This window comes from Sciurus vulgaris (genome assembly GCF_902686455.1).
Source record: "Sciurus vulgaris genome assembly, chromosome: 5".
In the NCBI taxonomy this organism is placed as follows: domain Eukaryota; kingdom Metazoa; phylum Chordata; class Mammalia; order Rodentia; family Sciuridae; genus Sciurus; species Sciurus vulgaris.
In genome coordinates, this window is record NC_136465.1 from 142,043,896 (window position 1) to 142,061,551 (window position 17,656).

At 35.0% G+C, this 17,656-nt stretch overlaps 1 protein-coding gene across 2 annotated transcripts in view; it reads right to left on the reverse strand.

The window, feature by feature from the left end:
- Window positions 1-17,656, reverse strand: part of LIN7A (lin-7 homolog A, crumbs cell polarity complex component) — a 140,892-nt gene that overhangs the window by 74,885 nt on the left and 48,351 nt on the right. Inside the window, exon 2 of one of the 2 annotated variants that reach the window (XM_079141185.1) lies at window positions 14,870-14,988. In XM_079141185.1, coding sequence (XP_078997311.1) covers window positions 14,870-14,988 — 119 coding nt within the window. Of the gene's footprint in view, window positions 1-14,869; window positions 14,989-17,656 lie in introns of those variants that run through there. The other variant, XM_079141186.1, reaches the window with a different exon arrangement.

A 17,656-nucleotide genomic window follows, 5' to 3' on the forward strand; every position in this document is an offset into this window, starting at 1 on the left:
TATTTACATATTCATATCAATGTAAATATTTATGTGAATACATGAAGAATCCTAATAATTTTGGTTATTTTTTCAAGGGTTGATGCAATTTTAATAAAAGATCTCATTTTGAACTAGAAACGTGAGTGTGTTTTGTCTAGGATTTGTATGAGTTCAGAGTCCCATTTGAAAATTTGAGATTCAGGAGTATCCAGTGTATGCTCCTCTACTAATAAAAAAGAATTGTCTTAAAAAATTTCCTCATGCATCTAAAAATACTTATTAAATGTTCATTATCTGGCAGATATCATTCTAGGTGCTAATTTTCTGTTATAATTAAAATAGATACTCTCTACCTTTAGTATAATAAGGTAGATGACTCTTATTTAAATCCTTATTTAACCTTAATGAAAGAAATAGAAAGAGCACAACAAATGTGTATTTCAAACCCTTCTAACTTTTTAAGAATATTGGGCTGTGTTCTATTTTTATTTCCTGCCCCCATTGGACCTCAGGTGCAAAGAACAGAATTGGAGTCATCACAATTTTTAGTTTATAGCACATACTCGTTATATGGATCATGAATGGCTTACTTGTATTAAATCACACACACACACACATACACACACACTCTCACACACGTACATAGGCAAACCTCCCATTGAAACAAAAGATAGGATCTGGAACCAAAGTCATGTGTTATTCCTCTGCTCATACTCATTGCATTGGCTCTCCTGGTGAGTTAAACAGGGCATTAATGAAGGGATAGATAAATTGACCAATTAATCAGAGAACCCAGAAACAGATTCATGTGTTCTCTATCATATACAGTAATGAAACAGATGAAAAAAATTGTAGATTGTTCAAAACATGAAGCTGGAAATAGTTATCCTATGGATGGAAGATAAAACTGAACCTCAAAGTATATACAAAATGAACACTGGCTGCATTAAGGACAAATATTTCAAAAATAAAATGTTTACCTTAGTATAGAATATAAGTATATATATATATATATATATATTTTTTTTTTTTTTTTTTTTTTTTTTTTTTTTGCAGTGCTGGGTATCGAACCCAGGGCCTTGTGTTTACAAGGCAAGCATTCTACCGACTGAGCTATCTCCCCAGCCCAGTATATATCTTTTAAACATTGGAGTAGGGAAGATTTCGTAAGTGGGATACCAAAACAATCATTGATTGTTAAAAAAATAAACTTTTAAAATTAAGACTTTTATTTGCAAGTGACAACTTACAAAGCAGGAGAATATATTTACTATATTTAACCCTAGTAAGTAAGTAATAAGAATATATTGAAATATATGTAAAAGCACAAACTAACAGAAAAAAAAGACAGATGTTTTACAGAAAAATAAATACAAATGGCCAATAATCATGAGCGATGTTCAACAGTTTTGTGATCAAAATGCTGACAGCCATAAAATACCATTTTAGTGCATTCAGTTGGTGAAAAATTTAAAGTCTCATATACCAAGTGCTGGAGTAATATGGATACACAATTTATAATATCTTGCTTGTCACTATGTAAACTGGAACAACCAAGTTTGAAAACTGTTAGGCATTGTCTCTTAAAGTTGGACATTCTTATACCTTATGACCCATAAATTCCATAGTTACATGCACGCCTGAGACAGGTTTTCACATTGGAGAAGAACATATATATGTTAATTGTAGAACATAGTGATAAACCTGGAAACAAGTCCAGCACCCACTGATGGGAGAGTGAACTGATAGACTGATCTAGTCTCACTAGAAAATATCACATAGCAGTCAAAACAAATGGATTAGAACAACACAAAAAATATGATTGAATCTTAGCAGTAAGATATTAAGAGAAAAAGAGCAACCTCTAAATATTTCCTTAGTATGCTATGTTTTCATAACATTGCAAACAGAAAATTAAGAGTATTTTAGGAAAGTACATATACAGAAATAAAAGTAAGAAAGCGATGAACACAAAATATACAGCGGTTTCCACTGTTTTAAAGTCCTACGTCTTGTGTATTTCTCTGTAGAAGAAAAAAAGAATGGAAGGAAGGAAAGAATGAAGTTACTAATTGCTTTGTATATATTTTAATTATAAATTATACTAATTTCATTTTTTTTTTATCTGTAAGCCACACTCAGGGATAGCAGGAAAATGGTTTAAAAAAATGGTAATTTGTAACTTAACATTCATTCTAGTGGGTGAGTACAAATAGACTTGTATCCATACATGTTGGTAATACTAGGGCAACTAAAGCTTAAATGACTTGTTCACTGCAGTGGGGGGAAAACAGTTGTCATCCATGGTGCCAAAAATAGAAGTTCTGATTTCACTCCTGTGATCTCAGCAGAAGACAGAATGTTCACTTTATCTGACTGATACAAAATATAACTTCTCCAAGGACTCTATTATTTTGAACTACTGTGTAAGTACATGTAATTACAAGCTTCTGGAAATATGTACTGTTTATTTTATCACTTGTAATAGCAAATAAAGACTTGGGCTGAGTATTTACCCAACAGTGACGCTAACAGCCTTCGGAGTCATTACAGACTCTTTGTGAGGATCTGCTCAGATATCCTCAAGAACAATGACCCCTTTGTGCAATTACAGTCTAAGATGGTTCCTGCCACACAGATCCTGTTCCTGCTACCAAAAAGTGACATGTTGATGTAAGCATTCTCTGTATGTCTTTAAAAATGTGTCTTTGCTCAGAGAAAGCTGCAGAAATACAACTATACTTTAAAATTTGTTTCCAATGAGTGATGTAGTCATTCTGTAAATCATATTCTCAAAAAACTCAATGAGTACATTTTTTTATTATCTTTATCAGTTTAAAAATCTCATTATTATCCGTTTTCCCTGCCCTATTCATGGTCTCACATAGTGACACGTTTCTACCAGCTTTATTTGATGCCCACTTTTTCATTCAGATTCCATTGAATCTACATGAAGAAAAACACAGATTACTTGCTATGTAACTGTAGTCACAAAACTAGAAGAACCTTGAGAGAACAAACTAGTTGAGCAGTATTTCTCAACTGATATAATAGGGAGTAGTCTTCATTTTAGGGGTGGTTGGTAAGAGGAGATAAAACAGATCCTTTTGAGAATTTGACAAAACTGTGGAGATACCCTAGAAAAATTGATTTATGTGTGTTGCTATGGGCTTAGTGTGTCTGCTCCAAAATTGAGGTTATTGCCAATGTGATAGTGCTAAGAAATGAGACTGGACCGGGAGTGTAGCTCCATAGTAAAGCACTTGCCTAGCATTCACGGGGAACCATGTTTGGTATTAGATCCCCAGCACCTACAGAAAAAAAGAAAAGAAAAAAGAAAAGAGATTTTTTGGGGGAGGGGGTATTGGGTATTAAACCCAGGACTGCTACATCACTGAGGTACATGCTCAGTACTTAAAAATTTTTGTTTGTTTGTTTAAGTTTTGACACAGGGTCTTGCTTGCTAAGTTACCCAGCCTGGCCTAGAACTTGCAGTTATGGTTTGGATATAAGGTGTCCCCCTGCCCAAAGCTCCTGTTAATGCAAGAATATTCAGAGGTAAAATTATTAGGTTATATCCTAGTTTGAATGGACTGACTGGTTGGTAACTGTAGTTAGGTGGGTTGTCACTGGAGGAGGTGGGTCATGGGGAGGAATGCATTCAAACAGTTCACCTCCCCTGTGGACCCTTCCTCCTCCCTTCTCTTTGCTTCCTGGCTGCCATGAGATGACTGGCTTTCCTCTACTATGCCCTTCTGCCATGATGTTCTGCCTCACCTTGGGTCTAAAGCAAGGGAGTTGGCTGGCTGTGGACTGAGACCTCTGAAACCATGAGCCCCAAATAAGTTTTACTGCCCCTAAATTGTGATTAAGTTTTTTAGTCAAGGGGATAAAAGACTAATACACTTGCCATCTTCCTGTATCAGCCTCCTGCTGGGGTTACAGGTGTGACCATCTTGACTGGAAGAAATAAGACTTTTAAGTGGTTATTAAGAGGATATTAGGCCAAGGTTTTTCCTCATTTGTGGGATAAGGCTTCATGCTCACTAGTGTCTCAGTTGGCCCTTCTACCTTTTGCCACATGAAGATGAAGCAAGAAGATTCCCTAGGTGCCAGGTGTTGGCACTTTTATCTTGGACTTCCAAATGGATGCTCTTTATAAATGATCTCATCTTAGATATTTTGTAATAGTGGCACAAAATGGACTAAGATGTGCAAATATTCATGCAATACTTTCTGCATTTGTCATTGAATTATTTCAGATATTACATAGGATTATGTCACTCTTATTTATCTTGTAAAAATTGATGGCTCCTTCCCAGAACTAAAGCAATAAATCCAAATCCACCAAGTCACATGTAAAAGAGAAAATTTTGTTTTGCTTAAAATATATCTCAATGAGAAGCCTGTTACTTGACTTAAATTTATAGTGATATTTTTCATGAAAATATTGGTGTCATTTTTAGCATCTAATCCATTTTGAGTCCATTTTAATAGCAGCAAGAGTTAAAATTGTAGCTCACATCGGTTTAGTAGCAAACAAAATTAAATTCCCAGTCCGCGCAGAGCTGATTTTCATCAAGACCCTTGAGTTTTCTCCAAGGCAATTCAACTTGGATTCAGGTTCTACCAACTCCTCTGTCTTCAAATCAAATAAAATTGCTTTTGGTAAGGTTGGCATCAACAATGCAGCCTTTGTCAGCAAGGAAAGACATTTCAAGACTTCTTTCAATTTTAAGTAGTCTAAGCAGCAGTAACCTTTAAGACGTGCAGTCTTTCCAGGTGTTTGTAGATGTTCTCTCCCTGGATAACTGACAAGGCTCTCTCATTTTCAATTCCCTTGACTTCACTGATTTCTTTCTTTCAGCTCAGCAAGGTCACAAGTTTTCAACTCCCGTCTCTTCCTCCAGAATGGCAGGTGTTTGTAGAGCCACCCTGCCAGATTAGAAAATCTGGAACTGAAAGTCTAACCTCAGTTGTTAAGCCTAACATTTACAAGAAAGTCCTGCCACAAACTAACCTCTCTTGTCAAATTTTTCTGAGATTCAGCTTTCCTTTACTCACAAAATAAAGTAAAATTTCTGACCCATGTTCAGTCAGGTACGTTAACACTTTTGCTCTGGAAAAGCTAAGAAACATTAGGTAGTAAAAAGAACACATTTTGCTCCATTTCTTTAAATTAAAAATAAAACTGTTGAAAATATAGATTCAAGGATATGGCTGTGAAATTACTAGGGCACTTTCAACAGAGCTGGCAAGGTGGCTGTTGTTGACACTAATGCATGTTGCTGGTTAAAGCAATAAGTGCCTATGACAAGAGAAGCCTCTGTCTTCACCAGACTAATCAAACTGGATCTTGGATCCAGAAACTCTGTATGTATTATGTATGTATATGCCGTATCAAATTTTTTAAAATTTCATTATAAATTTTGCTTTACTAAGAAATTTTTCTCTGTTGGAAGAATTTGAACTTTAAAGTGTCCATGAGGTCAATCTCTCTCTCTCTCTCTCTCTCTCTCTCTCTCACACACACACACACACACACACACACACACACATGCACACACACACATGCATACACACGTGCATGGGCATTAGTATTTACATGACAGATAAAAATCAGAGTTTTACTGAAACAATGGTAAGTTTTCACCCACTTGCATGCAAAATGGGAATGACATAGTTGTTATTTTCACCACAATTGTCTTCGAAATACAAGCAAAATGTCAGAGTTCAGGAGTAGGTTATAGCAAGTGAACAGAGTCACTAATTTAATTTTTTTTTTTTTGGCTCTGAACAACCCACCAGTTCAAGCATTTCTAGACTATTTGACTTGATAAAGCTTTCTCCAGTTATTTATTGTTTCTTTTACTTGGAAATGTGTCAAGATTTTCATGCAGAGGTAAATATAAGTTTTGGTAAATTTCCACCCCTTTAAAATGGAACTTTTTCTCTAGGGAAAATATCTAGATTGTATGATTTATTTTCAGGATCCTCAGAAATAAGCTTTCTTGACTGCATGTGCACATTGGCAGGAAACTTATCACACAAGAAACAGTCTGGCTTTTGTGTCTCACCACATTTAGCAATGCAAATAAAATCAAAGGAAATGTAAGAGCCATCAGTTTTCTTTTCTTTGACATTTGCCAACTTAAGCTAAGTTTAATGTGAACAGAAAGAGATATGCATAAACATAATGTCAGATACATTTTTGTTAATTCTGATGAATGCAATGCTATTCTAGATGTCATCATACAAGGATGATGGTTTTACATAAGGAACCCATGCTACTCTATCCATGCTTAAAGTAAAATGTTAAACACATTAAACTATTAAAAAAGCAAAAGGACATATTTTGCCATAAACAATTTTTTGCACAAAAAGTGATGGAAACAAAAATAAAGCTAAATAAAAATTTTGTACATGAGGACACACACACACACACACACACACACACACACACACCCTTGTTCTTACTTCATCTACAAGGACGTCTATACATGACCTTCAGTTTAAAAATCCCTGTTCTAGGGCTGGGTTTGTAGATTACTGGTAGAGTGCTTGCCTAGCATTTGTGGAGCCCTGGGTTTGATTCTCAGCACTACAGAAATGAGTGAATAAATAAATAAACAAATAAATAAATAAATAAATAAATAAATAAATAAAATACAGGTACTGTGTCCATCTACAACTAAAAAAAAAAATTGCTGTTCTAGACAACCTAATGTAAGAAAATATTTGCAGACTATACATCTGATATAGAACTAATAATTCTGAATATGTAAGAATTTTAACAGTAAAAATACCAGATTAACTAAAAAATTGGGCAAAAGAGCTTAATAGACATTTCTCAAAAGGCATCATACAAAAGGCCAATGGGTATATGAAAATACTCAATATCATTAATCATCAAGGATTTGCAAGTTAAAACCATGATGAGCTACCACCTCACTCCAGTTAGAATGGCTATTATCAAAATGACAAATGGTAACAAGTATTGGTGAGGACATAGAAGAAAAGGAGCCTTTGTACAGTATTGATGGGAATGTAAATTCCTATAGACGCTCTGGAAAATGGTACGAAGCGTCTTCAAAATATTAAAAATACAATAGCATATGATTCAACATTCCCACACTGGGCATACACCCACAGAGAATGGACAAAGAGACATCTGTACTCCCACGTTTATTGCAGTATGATTCATAATAGCCAAGGATTGGAATCACAACCTAAATGCCCAGAAACAGATGAATGAATGAAGAGAATATGGTACATATACACAATGGGATACTATTCAGTCATAAAAATGAATGAAATCCTATCATTTGAGACCACATTTATTAACCTAGAGGACATTATGTAAAGTGAAATAAAACAGATACAGAAAGACAAGCACTGCATAACCTCACTCTATGCTGAATGAAAAACAAAAATTGATCTCATAGAAAAGGAGAGAACAGTGATTACCTGAGACCAGGGAAAGGATGGGGAGAGAGAGAGAAACAGGGTGATCAGTGGGTAAAAAATTACAATTAGATAATAGAAATAAATTTTTGTGACTATAGTTAATAAAATCTTATACATTCAATATAGCTGGAAAAAAGTTTTTGAATATTTTCAATACAAAGAAATAAATTCACAAGGTGAGGAATATGCTAATTAGTCTGATTTGATTAATATGCAACAAATAAAACTGTACTCCACAAATTAAGAATAAAGAAAATCTCCATTTTAAAGTGGTCTAAAATACACCACATGACCTCTGCTGTTACTGGAAGATTCCTATATTACATGCGAACTCACTGCTGATTATATCTGCATTCTTCCACTTTCCATCTAGTGGAGTGGCATGGTTACTTCCTTCTTATCCAATCAAATATTAGATGTCAAATCTCATGTTACACATGATTTTTTTCTCTTTATGTGGCTAAATATCACTAAGTCCTTAAATTGTCATTGTATGATAAGATCAAGGTCTCTTCCTATTCTGGTTGTCAACATCTTTTTTAAAATGTGGAGCCTGTATTAAAAAACTCTGCATTTAAAAAAATGTTTTCTTAGTTGTAGATAGATACAATACCTTTATTTTATTTATTTATTTTTATGTGGTGCTAAGGATTGAACAAAGTGCCTCAAATGTGGTAGGTAGTCACTCTGCCACTGAGCTACAAGCCCAGCCCCTATTTTTTTTTTAATGATTAAGAACTACAGGACTAACTAGGCACTGTGGTGTACAAGTGGAATCCTGGCTACGTGGGATGCAGCAGGAGGATCACAAGTTTGCCTCTCACCACAAATGAAAAGAAGAAAAAAGGGAAACAAAATTTAAAAAAAATACTACAGGGTTATTGTTATCTTAATCAATGTTTCTATTGAAGCATATTAAAATTTTAACATTGTCACTAAAATGACCAGACTTTTCTGCAGAATAGCAAGCACTCCCTAAGTCCTTACCCTTTTAGCTACTCACTGTATTTGTCAAAATATTTATCTCATTTGATTTAATCTTCCCACCAAGTCATTATTATCTTAATTTGTCTTAAAAAAAATGAGGATTAAACCAAACCAAGTTCATAGCAGTTAAGTAATTTACACAAGATTTCATAGCTAAGTGACCAAGCAAGGAAGTAAATCCAGGTTTGTCTGAATCCATTAGCAATTGTTTTTCTGTGCTTTTCCATTATACTACATAAGACATGATTTAGCATCAGACAGCCTGTCTGCCTGCCTGTCTGCCATCCCCTCGCCTTCCCTTCTTCCCTTCCCTCTCTCTCCCCACACATTCCTCCCTTCCTCCGTTCCCTTCTTCCTTCCTCTTTCTCTTTCTTTCTTTCTTCCTTGTTCCTTCTGACTCCTCCTTCCTTGAATTATCCTTTTTTTTTTTTCAGGGTAATCGTGAAACTGCTCTATTATTCAAACAATAATTGACTGTCATAGAGCAGATTAGCTTGCCTTCTGTGTTTTAGTTGACACAGAGAGTTAAAACACTCTATAGAACCACATGGAGAATAAAAACTCACATGGTAATGCTACTTCTCAAGTGGTTGTGGAATTAGGGTGTAGTGGTTCAATTTATTTTCTTTAAATAACTGATAGGGGGTAAAGAATATATTAGTCTTGCATGTTTTCTTCAATACTCCTTATAGTCACAAGCTCTTCCTTTTCCACCTGTTATTCATTTCCAAGTTTACCACAACACTATACCTACAGAATATCTGGGACTCTACTCTTTAATAACAATGGTATCCATTGATCTTGTGATTATTAACCGTCTAATGATAGGTGCTATGTACATATGATCTCTAACACTGTGTGCTTTGTATGCATGATCTTTAAGTACTAGGAACCCTGCAGAACTGCTGATATTTTCTCCATTATATTAAAGTGAAAATTTAAATTTCAGAAGAGTTAAAAATAAATAATCAGGTGGGGTTCTAACCTTAGTCAATGCGACTACAGCACAGATGACTCTGTTGCTCTCTCTGATCTGACAAGATGCCTCAAGGGGACTTTCCCCACATGTCCCTGCTAGGAGGTCCTGTAGTGAAAATTCCTAACCTATAGATCCCTCTGGGGGTGGTGAATCTCACTAAGAGCCAAAAGCACTTGAACAATAGACTGATACATTCTGAATATTTATTTTATCTTGATTATACCTGTTAAGTCTACAGTAAAGAAAGCAATCCATTTACAAAGAAATGGTGTGAGATTTAGGTGGGTGTAGGTTGAGATGCTGGAGGACTAATGAGTTCTAGTCCCAGGAAGAAATGAATGAGAATAGCAGAAAATGGGAAATATGGAAGTCAATAAATTCTGTGACTCAAGTTTCTAAAAAAATGTAAAATCTGTGAACCACAATCAGTACTTATATTGGTTACTAATTTCACATAGTTTAAAAGAGATGCATTGCAGTTCAGAAAAAAATAGTTTTAAACAATGTTTCATGGAAATTAAAGGGTTGATACTGCTTTTAACCTTTTTAAATTTGGTTGTGTATTGTCTGTCAGGATGGCCTGGGTCATGCATTGGTACAAGAATGTCAAAATCTTGAGGGCTTAGAATAACAAAGGTTTATTTTTTGCTCAGGCTCTAGGTTGGTAAAGTGTTGGCTAGAACATCTATTTCTCATTTTCTCACTCTGAAACCTAAGCTGATGGTTAGTTTATCATATAAAATGTTACTATTTTCACAGCAAAGGGAAGGGCACATGGGAGATCAGGCACTGACCACTGGCTTCCATGAGGAGCTGGAACACAAATCTCCCACTCATATTATTGGCCAAAGCAGGTGTCATAACCATGTCTAATTTTAGAGGATGGACGAATCCAATTGTAGTATGTGATGTAAAGAAGAGGAGACTTGGAACATTTTTGTTTAATCCTATTGACGACCATAGAATGATAGTCCATATGGAGTTGTTTATTTTATTATTCTATTGTGAGGGTTACATTAGAAAATACTAACTAACATACAACATCTGGTGATTGGCCAAAGAAAGCAGTGTTGGGTGACTTCATTATTTTATACCACATTTTTGGTTCAATATACATGTGGCACTTATTATGAATATGGAAGTTCGTTCTTAGGACAGACCACTATCAGTGGTATATCATGCTCCAATAAGCCCATCACCCAGAATAGCAGGAAGCTTAAATGTATCAAAACTCAAACGACAAGAATGATAACTACATTACTAATTATTTTCTTGATTACTCTGGTTGCAGAAACAATTTATTTGTATTCTGTTGCAGAAATTATATGTCCTCTTAAATGTGATCATTCATATGTTTATTGATTTCCTTCTCTGAGGTAAATAGAATATGAAGTATCAGGAAAAAAACCCATCTCTTGGCCACCAAGCTAATGGTATTGCCACTCAATTTTCTCAGGAAATCCCCTCATTCAATAAAATAATATAAAAATAATAATTCAATTTCAACCCTAAATTTATAAAGTTAGGTCATTCAAGTTAATTATTATAGTGCAGAGCTAAAATATGAGAAAGTCACTTAAGATCACAGAAATGGTCTTTACTGAGAATATCAGTACCATAACATTTTTTATTTCATTTCTCATTGGAAAACTATATGAGTATTCTCTTATCAGCCAGTGCAACTCATTATAGAATAGCATTATCACATGTCAGCCCATTTCTCTGTCATGTACTTGGAGATTACTTGTACAGAGTAAGTGCAACTTAATTATATAAGGATTCTGTCAAGATCCTTCACAATAAAACACAATGAAGAAAATTGCTGATCACCATCTGTATGCTGTGAATAAAGCTGTGTATGGGTTGTCATTCAAATGCAGCTTATTTATTAATAGAACAATGCCTTTCTTAGTTGTGTATATGTTTTTCCCTTAGTACTGATCTCAATGTACTTTTACTGTCTTTATTGCAGATTACATGTGTCAGGAAATAGTTAAGGAAACTTCTGATCTTTTTTAAGCAGGCATTTTAAATTTTAAAACACAAAATTTCATCAAATTATTCTCTTTATATAAGTGCTGCACATATTCCAAGAGCTGATTCAGTAGTTTCACCCAAATGTTAAGCAAAATATGGGATTACCTCAACATATAATAATAACTACTGTTGCACTTACATAAGGAAATAAAAAAAAAAAATCTTTGGCAAAAGCTTACCCGTCCTTATTTTTTAGCATAATTTGGGTTAAACAATTTTGTTAGGAATGGACCTGTATCTGGTTTTGCTCCAGTGAATGCAACTAAGAAAACACTTCTAAGTATTAACTAGCATGTGTTTCTGAAAATGTCAGAAAGCTGAACCACCAAAATTCCTATTCAAATAATTCCAAGTATTATTTGAATAGGAAACCAAAACTTTAAAGGTTTCTTACTAGCACAACAGAGATCAGGAGTGAAAGTGTTCTTGGCTCAATACAATAATAATTTCCAGATATTCTTTGTCATACTTCCTAGCGGCACTTTTCTTTATTAGCATTTGGTTCATGTATCTCACAATATATATTCATATTTCACATTGTTATTGAAGAACTTTTCAGTAGATATATTAAGAAGACAATTTAGAAATACTTAATATATATTGCTATTTTTACTACTATTTCCCACAGTAAAGATAAAACAACACAATAAGAATAACGAAGACAACATTACACTTAAGAAATAATGCCATGCAATTGGGATGAACTGTAAGGCAAGATGAAGTGATCTTTAACAACTTCTATATAACATGCTTCCTTAGAACATCATTGTGAGCGTAAAATTAATCTCAATAGTTCAAAGTTGTAAAATATAAGATAGATTAATTATATCGTGTGTTTTTGCTTCTTAAACTTCTAAATTGCCTATAGATTGGCTATGGACTTCTGTGGACTGTTAATGGTACAGATGCCTACCATACTACAGGCAGACTGTGTAAGATATGTTTATATAAAGTCCCCATATTTACTTTCATTTGTACTCTTTCTTTTTTTCATTAGCATACTCTTTAAAGAAAAAAGCCTCTGTGTTTATTTCAACAGATGTCTAGACCACATTTACAAATCCAGCCCTAGCTTCTCCCCCAAACTTCAGACTTAGATCCTACTCGGATGTCTGAAAGGCATCATCGATTTACTACATACAGAACAGAGTTCTTGGATGGTCTTTTCCAAGCTGGTTCCCCTCCAAAGATTCCCATCTTATTATACCATCATTCACCCAATTGTTCAAGCCCAAATCTAAGAATCAACTGAATCTTTTCTCTCTCTCATGTGCTATAAATATAATACATTAAAATTTTCTGGTGATTTTGCTCTCAAAAATATACCTAGAATCTGAAAACTTCCCACTAGTTGTAATGCTGTCATCTTTAACCAAACTTCCATCATCTGGCTCCCTTTTGATCATCTCCTTATTTTATTATTGGTTTCTCTCATTTCTACACAGGTACTCAAGGTGGTGTTCTGTATTCTCACAGTGGCCAGAGAGACCTTTCCAAAAAACAATTCAGGTCAGGCCAAAACCTTCCAAGGTCTTCCTGCCATGCTTAAAATGAAGTTCAATGTTCTCACTATGGCCCAAGAGGCCTCTTGTGATCTTCTTTCCAGCTGCCTTTGGAGCCTACCTTGAATATTCCATTGCAGACATACTGGCTTTTGGCACATTGCTTCCATGCATTAAGATCATTCTTGCCTCTGGTTTTTTGCACTCGTGGTTTCCTTTGCCTGGAACACTGAACTCCCTGACATTTGTTTGACTTGCTCCATTACTGCCATTAGTCTTTGTTTCTTTTCTTTTCTTTTTTCTGACCACCCTAATCTTAACTCAACCCTGTTGTCCTACTTTCTCTCCACAGTCTCATCACTCTCTGGTATTGTACTGTGTGCTTATTTTCCACAACTTTCTCCCACTGGAATGTAAATTGCACTAATGCAGAGACTTTGAATTGGATCATGAGATATATAATCAGTGAGCAGAGATAAGGATATAATGTACTATGGATAGCAGAATGCTACAACACAGAAGAGATGTTAGAATCTCTAAAAAAGGAAAAGTTGGATGCCAAATCTCATGGGAATGGTACTCTTTGAAGAAAGAAAAATGTCTAAGGGGAATTTAGCCTTGATATACACAGTGATCACAGGATCTGGTGAGGAGGCCCATGGGGTTTCTAGATATCTTATACCTTTCCCACTGAGGGGAAGCAATGGCAGAGAATTCATATGCTTTGAGAAATTTCCTTTCATTCTTTGAGCAATTCAAAAGTTAAAACTTAGACATGTAATTATGGTTGCTTACTCAAGCTGTGTTCTGTGTTAACAAAAATTAAATAGTGAACAACTTCACCTGATAAAGATTGAACATAAGCACAGTATAAGTTGAATTCCAGCAAAGTCCAAATGTTAACTGCATTGGATAGGTTACAGTTTAAATCTGTAGGGTTTTGCTTGTCTCTCTGAGTCTTGCATCCTCTGATTATCATAAACTAGAATTGTTGAAAATGTACATTAACCACAAGTAGAATTGCAAAGGGAAGAACAGTTGATATATCTGTTCCTTGGAAAGCATAAGCTTCTATGCTACAACAAATTCTCCAGGTTGTCGCTGGTTTCATATAGCTTTGGAGAGGAAGATGATAGGTAATTCATCACTGGGGACTTCTAGAAGGTCAAATATGACAGATTTATGGGCTTTGGGTTCTGGTTAATGAACTATCATTTAGTTCCTGATGGGCAAGGGGTAATGGGCTACTGAATAAAACAATACAACTTACATGTTTCAAGGGGCTTTTATTATGAACAACTAAATACATCAGTTTAATAGTCAATTCTACTATTAGTCAATACAAAATTCAAATAGTCATTTCAGCACATTTGTTTCACCTCACTCTTTTTGAAACTGTTATTAGCCAGAAAAACATTACAAAGATTTACTATGGAGACATACCAGCCTGTTTGGATATTTCCATTATTTCACTAGACAGTAATATCTGAGTAACTAAAACCTTAGTCAGTAGGAGGTTACTCTTTCAGATTTACCTATGAAAGACTTAGCTGAGTGTTCTATTAAGAAAATCTGAGCTCTCATTAACTGTGACTGTTTCTACCTGAATTTCCGGGCAGCTTCATGTGAGTGCTAAATAGTTTAGACTACATGCAACACTTATCTGCTGTAGCAGACCCTTCGCTGGTACCAGAAGATCAACATTTGATTTTAGATAAATGTATAAATCCTGGATGGATCTAATTTAAGAATTTAGCAGACTAAATTATATTTTATCATCTGTCCAAGGAGCTAAAAACAGTCAGTAAAAATGTAGTTCTAATCTTAACGATTTCAACCAAGTATGTAGAAAAACCATGTTTTCTATTTAGAAGACATATGGCTGAATATAGTTATTAAAATTTTAGTGTCCTACCTCTCGGATTGCTGTACAAAACTCACTCTGAAGCACTTTTTTGAGAGACTGTAGCTTGTGTACTGGTACTTCTCCAGATTCCTGTAGTTTTTCCAGTAGTTCAATTGCTCTTGCAACATCTGGGTGAAAAATAAATAAGTAAATTTTAAAAAATGAAGAGACCTAGAATAAACTGTATCTCATCACCAAAGTAGCATTATTTCCGTTGAGTGGTGACATTATTCCAATTGAAACTCACATGGAATTAATTGCAAAATCAGAATTTATAACTCAGAGCTTACTGCTTTTATTTTGGGGTAAAAGGTCAACTTAATCTGTTCCACATAACTTGTTGTTTAATATATCTTCTTGGATGGCATTTCATGTATGTTATTTTTGTCAGAAATCCATTTGAATAAAGAAGGAAGAGCAGGAAAAATGTCTATTATTTAATCTGATACACCAATAATCAAACTAGTTCGGTCAATTTTACATCTGAGATGTGTTTTTTTTTTTTTTTTTTTCAGTTTGACTTTTTCCATCTCACTTTATTGTAACTACAATGTAACACTTATTAGTATGATTATTTGCTTGATGTGCATTCTGCTGCACTTCATCTATGAACCTCCTGAAGGCAGGAACTTGTCTGATTTGTTTGCTATTGCATCCCCCAAAGTCTGGTATGATACTATGAATAAATATTTGAAGAATAAATGAATTAATGGACTCTCAATTTCCCCACCACTGCATTATTCCAGGTCCTTTTTATCTCTTCTCAATTCAACTGGAATAATTTCTTCTACTCCAGTTTCCTCATATGACCCTTAAGTTTATTTCCCTAAAAGAATAATTTGATCATATACCTGCATATCAACTTCTAAAACAGTACCAAGTAAAATATTTTTCAATGTCTATATATCACAGGTTAATGTTTCAAAATACATGTAGTCTTTTACAGCTGTAAAATCTAAAGTCCCTGTACCATTTCTCATTTTCAAGAGAAAATGATATAATAAAAGAAAATTCAAAAATACTTAAAGTGATCTCTCTTCTACCTTATTTCTATGGTCAACATCTCACTAAAAAGTCACTCAGGCTTGTAAGTAGTAGGATGTGACTTTTCAATTTAGAGGTCACTGGCTCTGTAAAGTATCACACGTACCAGTAGTCAGATTACAAATCCATCCGTCCACCCATCCATCCATCCATCAATCCAATAATTTTCATATCTATTATACCTAGCACCAAGCTTAAAACAAACCATGCTTCCTTTCTGAACTCACAGAACTCATGATCTAATAAGACTGGAATGTATCAACACAGTCACCAATAAAAAAATGTTACCACTTCAGAGTTTGGGTGAGGTTAGCATAGGTATATGCATATAACTGAAGAAAGTAACCAGAAAGTGACTTTATAGAGACTCCCCCACGAAGTATTTTGATTGCCAATTGTAGCCCAAAGTAGCACAAATCATGAAATCAATATGACACTGTTGGTGTCTAAAGTTTGTCTCTTAGTACATAAACTAGAAGACAACATAGTCAATTGGACAACACCGGTCACATCTACAATCGATATGGTACCAAGCTGAGATTTTTAAGCATTTCTAACTACATAAAACACTCCACTCAGATGCCCTAAGGGCACATAGAATTCTCAGTATGTTTAAAATTAAGCTCATCATTTTTTCCCTGAAATTATCTCTTCTCTTCCTATATTCTGTTTCCATCAGTGGTATCTCCAAATACCCTGTCTCCCAAGGTAGACCATGGGGCTCTTCCCCTTCATTAATTCAGGAAATCCATCATTTCTCACCTATAGTACTGGAACATCTCCTAACTGAGCTCCTTTAAATTCATCTTTTTTTTTTTTCAGTCCATCCTCCACATTGTTTCTAAAGTAATTATCCTGAAGGATAAGCCTAAATATTATTTTCCTGTATGGAAAATCCCCTACAGAATAAAGTTCAGATCACATAGGGTTTTATAGAAGTCCCTCAGTAGACCACCTCTTCTGACATCTCTCTTACATCTCCTCCTGCCCATGCTGCACTATAACCATCCAAAATTTTTGCTGTCCCTAGAACATGCCACAGAATGTCATGACTCTATGGTTTGGCACATATTGCCCCCAATTCCTGAGGTGTAACTCATCCCATCATTCATTCATGCCTTCATTCATTCAATAGTGTTGGGTCCTTGTGCTGTGCACAGGAGACATGTGGTAGAGGAGATAGCCCTTTCTCTTGATTTTGTGGAGTACACAGGCTTGAAAGTCATGGTGCACAATATAGTCGTGCATGTTACAAAGTTTTGCAGAGTAGTCCATGAATATATGACAAAGGCACATATCATTCAGGAGGTCAGAGAGGACTTCCTCATGGAACTAATTGCTAAGCAAAATCCTAGAGAGTAGGTAAAAGTGGGGAAAGGGCAAAGAATGCTTCAAGCAAAGGGAATAAGCAAAGACAGAAGGCTTGTTAAGAGACATTCAAAGAATGGGGAGGAATTCAGAGTGGCTGAAGCTGAAACCAGGGAGAGTAGCAAGAGATGAGTGGATGGAAATCACATTATGGAGGGTGTTTTTATTCATGCAGGAATGACTTAGCTTAAATAGCATCACTTCAAGTCTGCCTTTACTGAGTCTTCAAGGCAGAATAAGTTGCTATCTTTGTGTTGCCAAGGTTCTTTGTTTACTTGTCCATTGTAATAATTTTTACTCTCTGCTGTACCTCTATTTGATTATCTGTCTCCCTCCTTCATCTCCACAAATCTATAAGCTTCTTGAGGTGTCAGGTACAATATC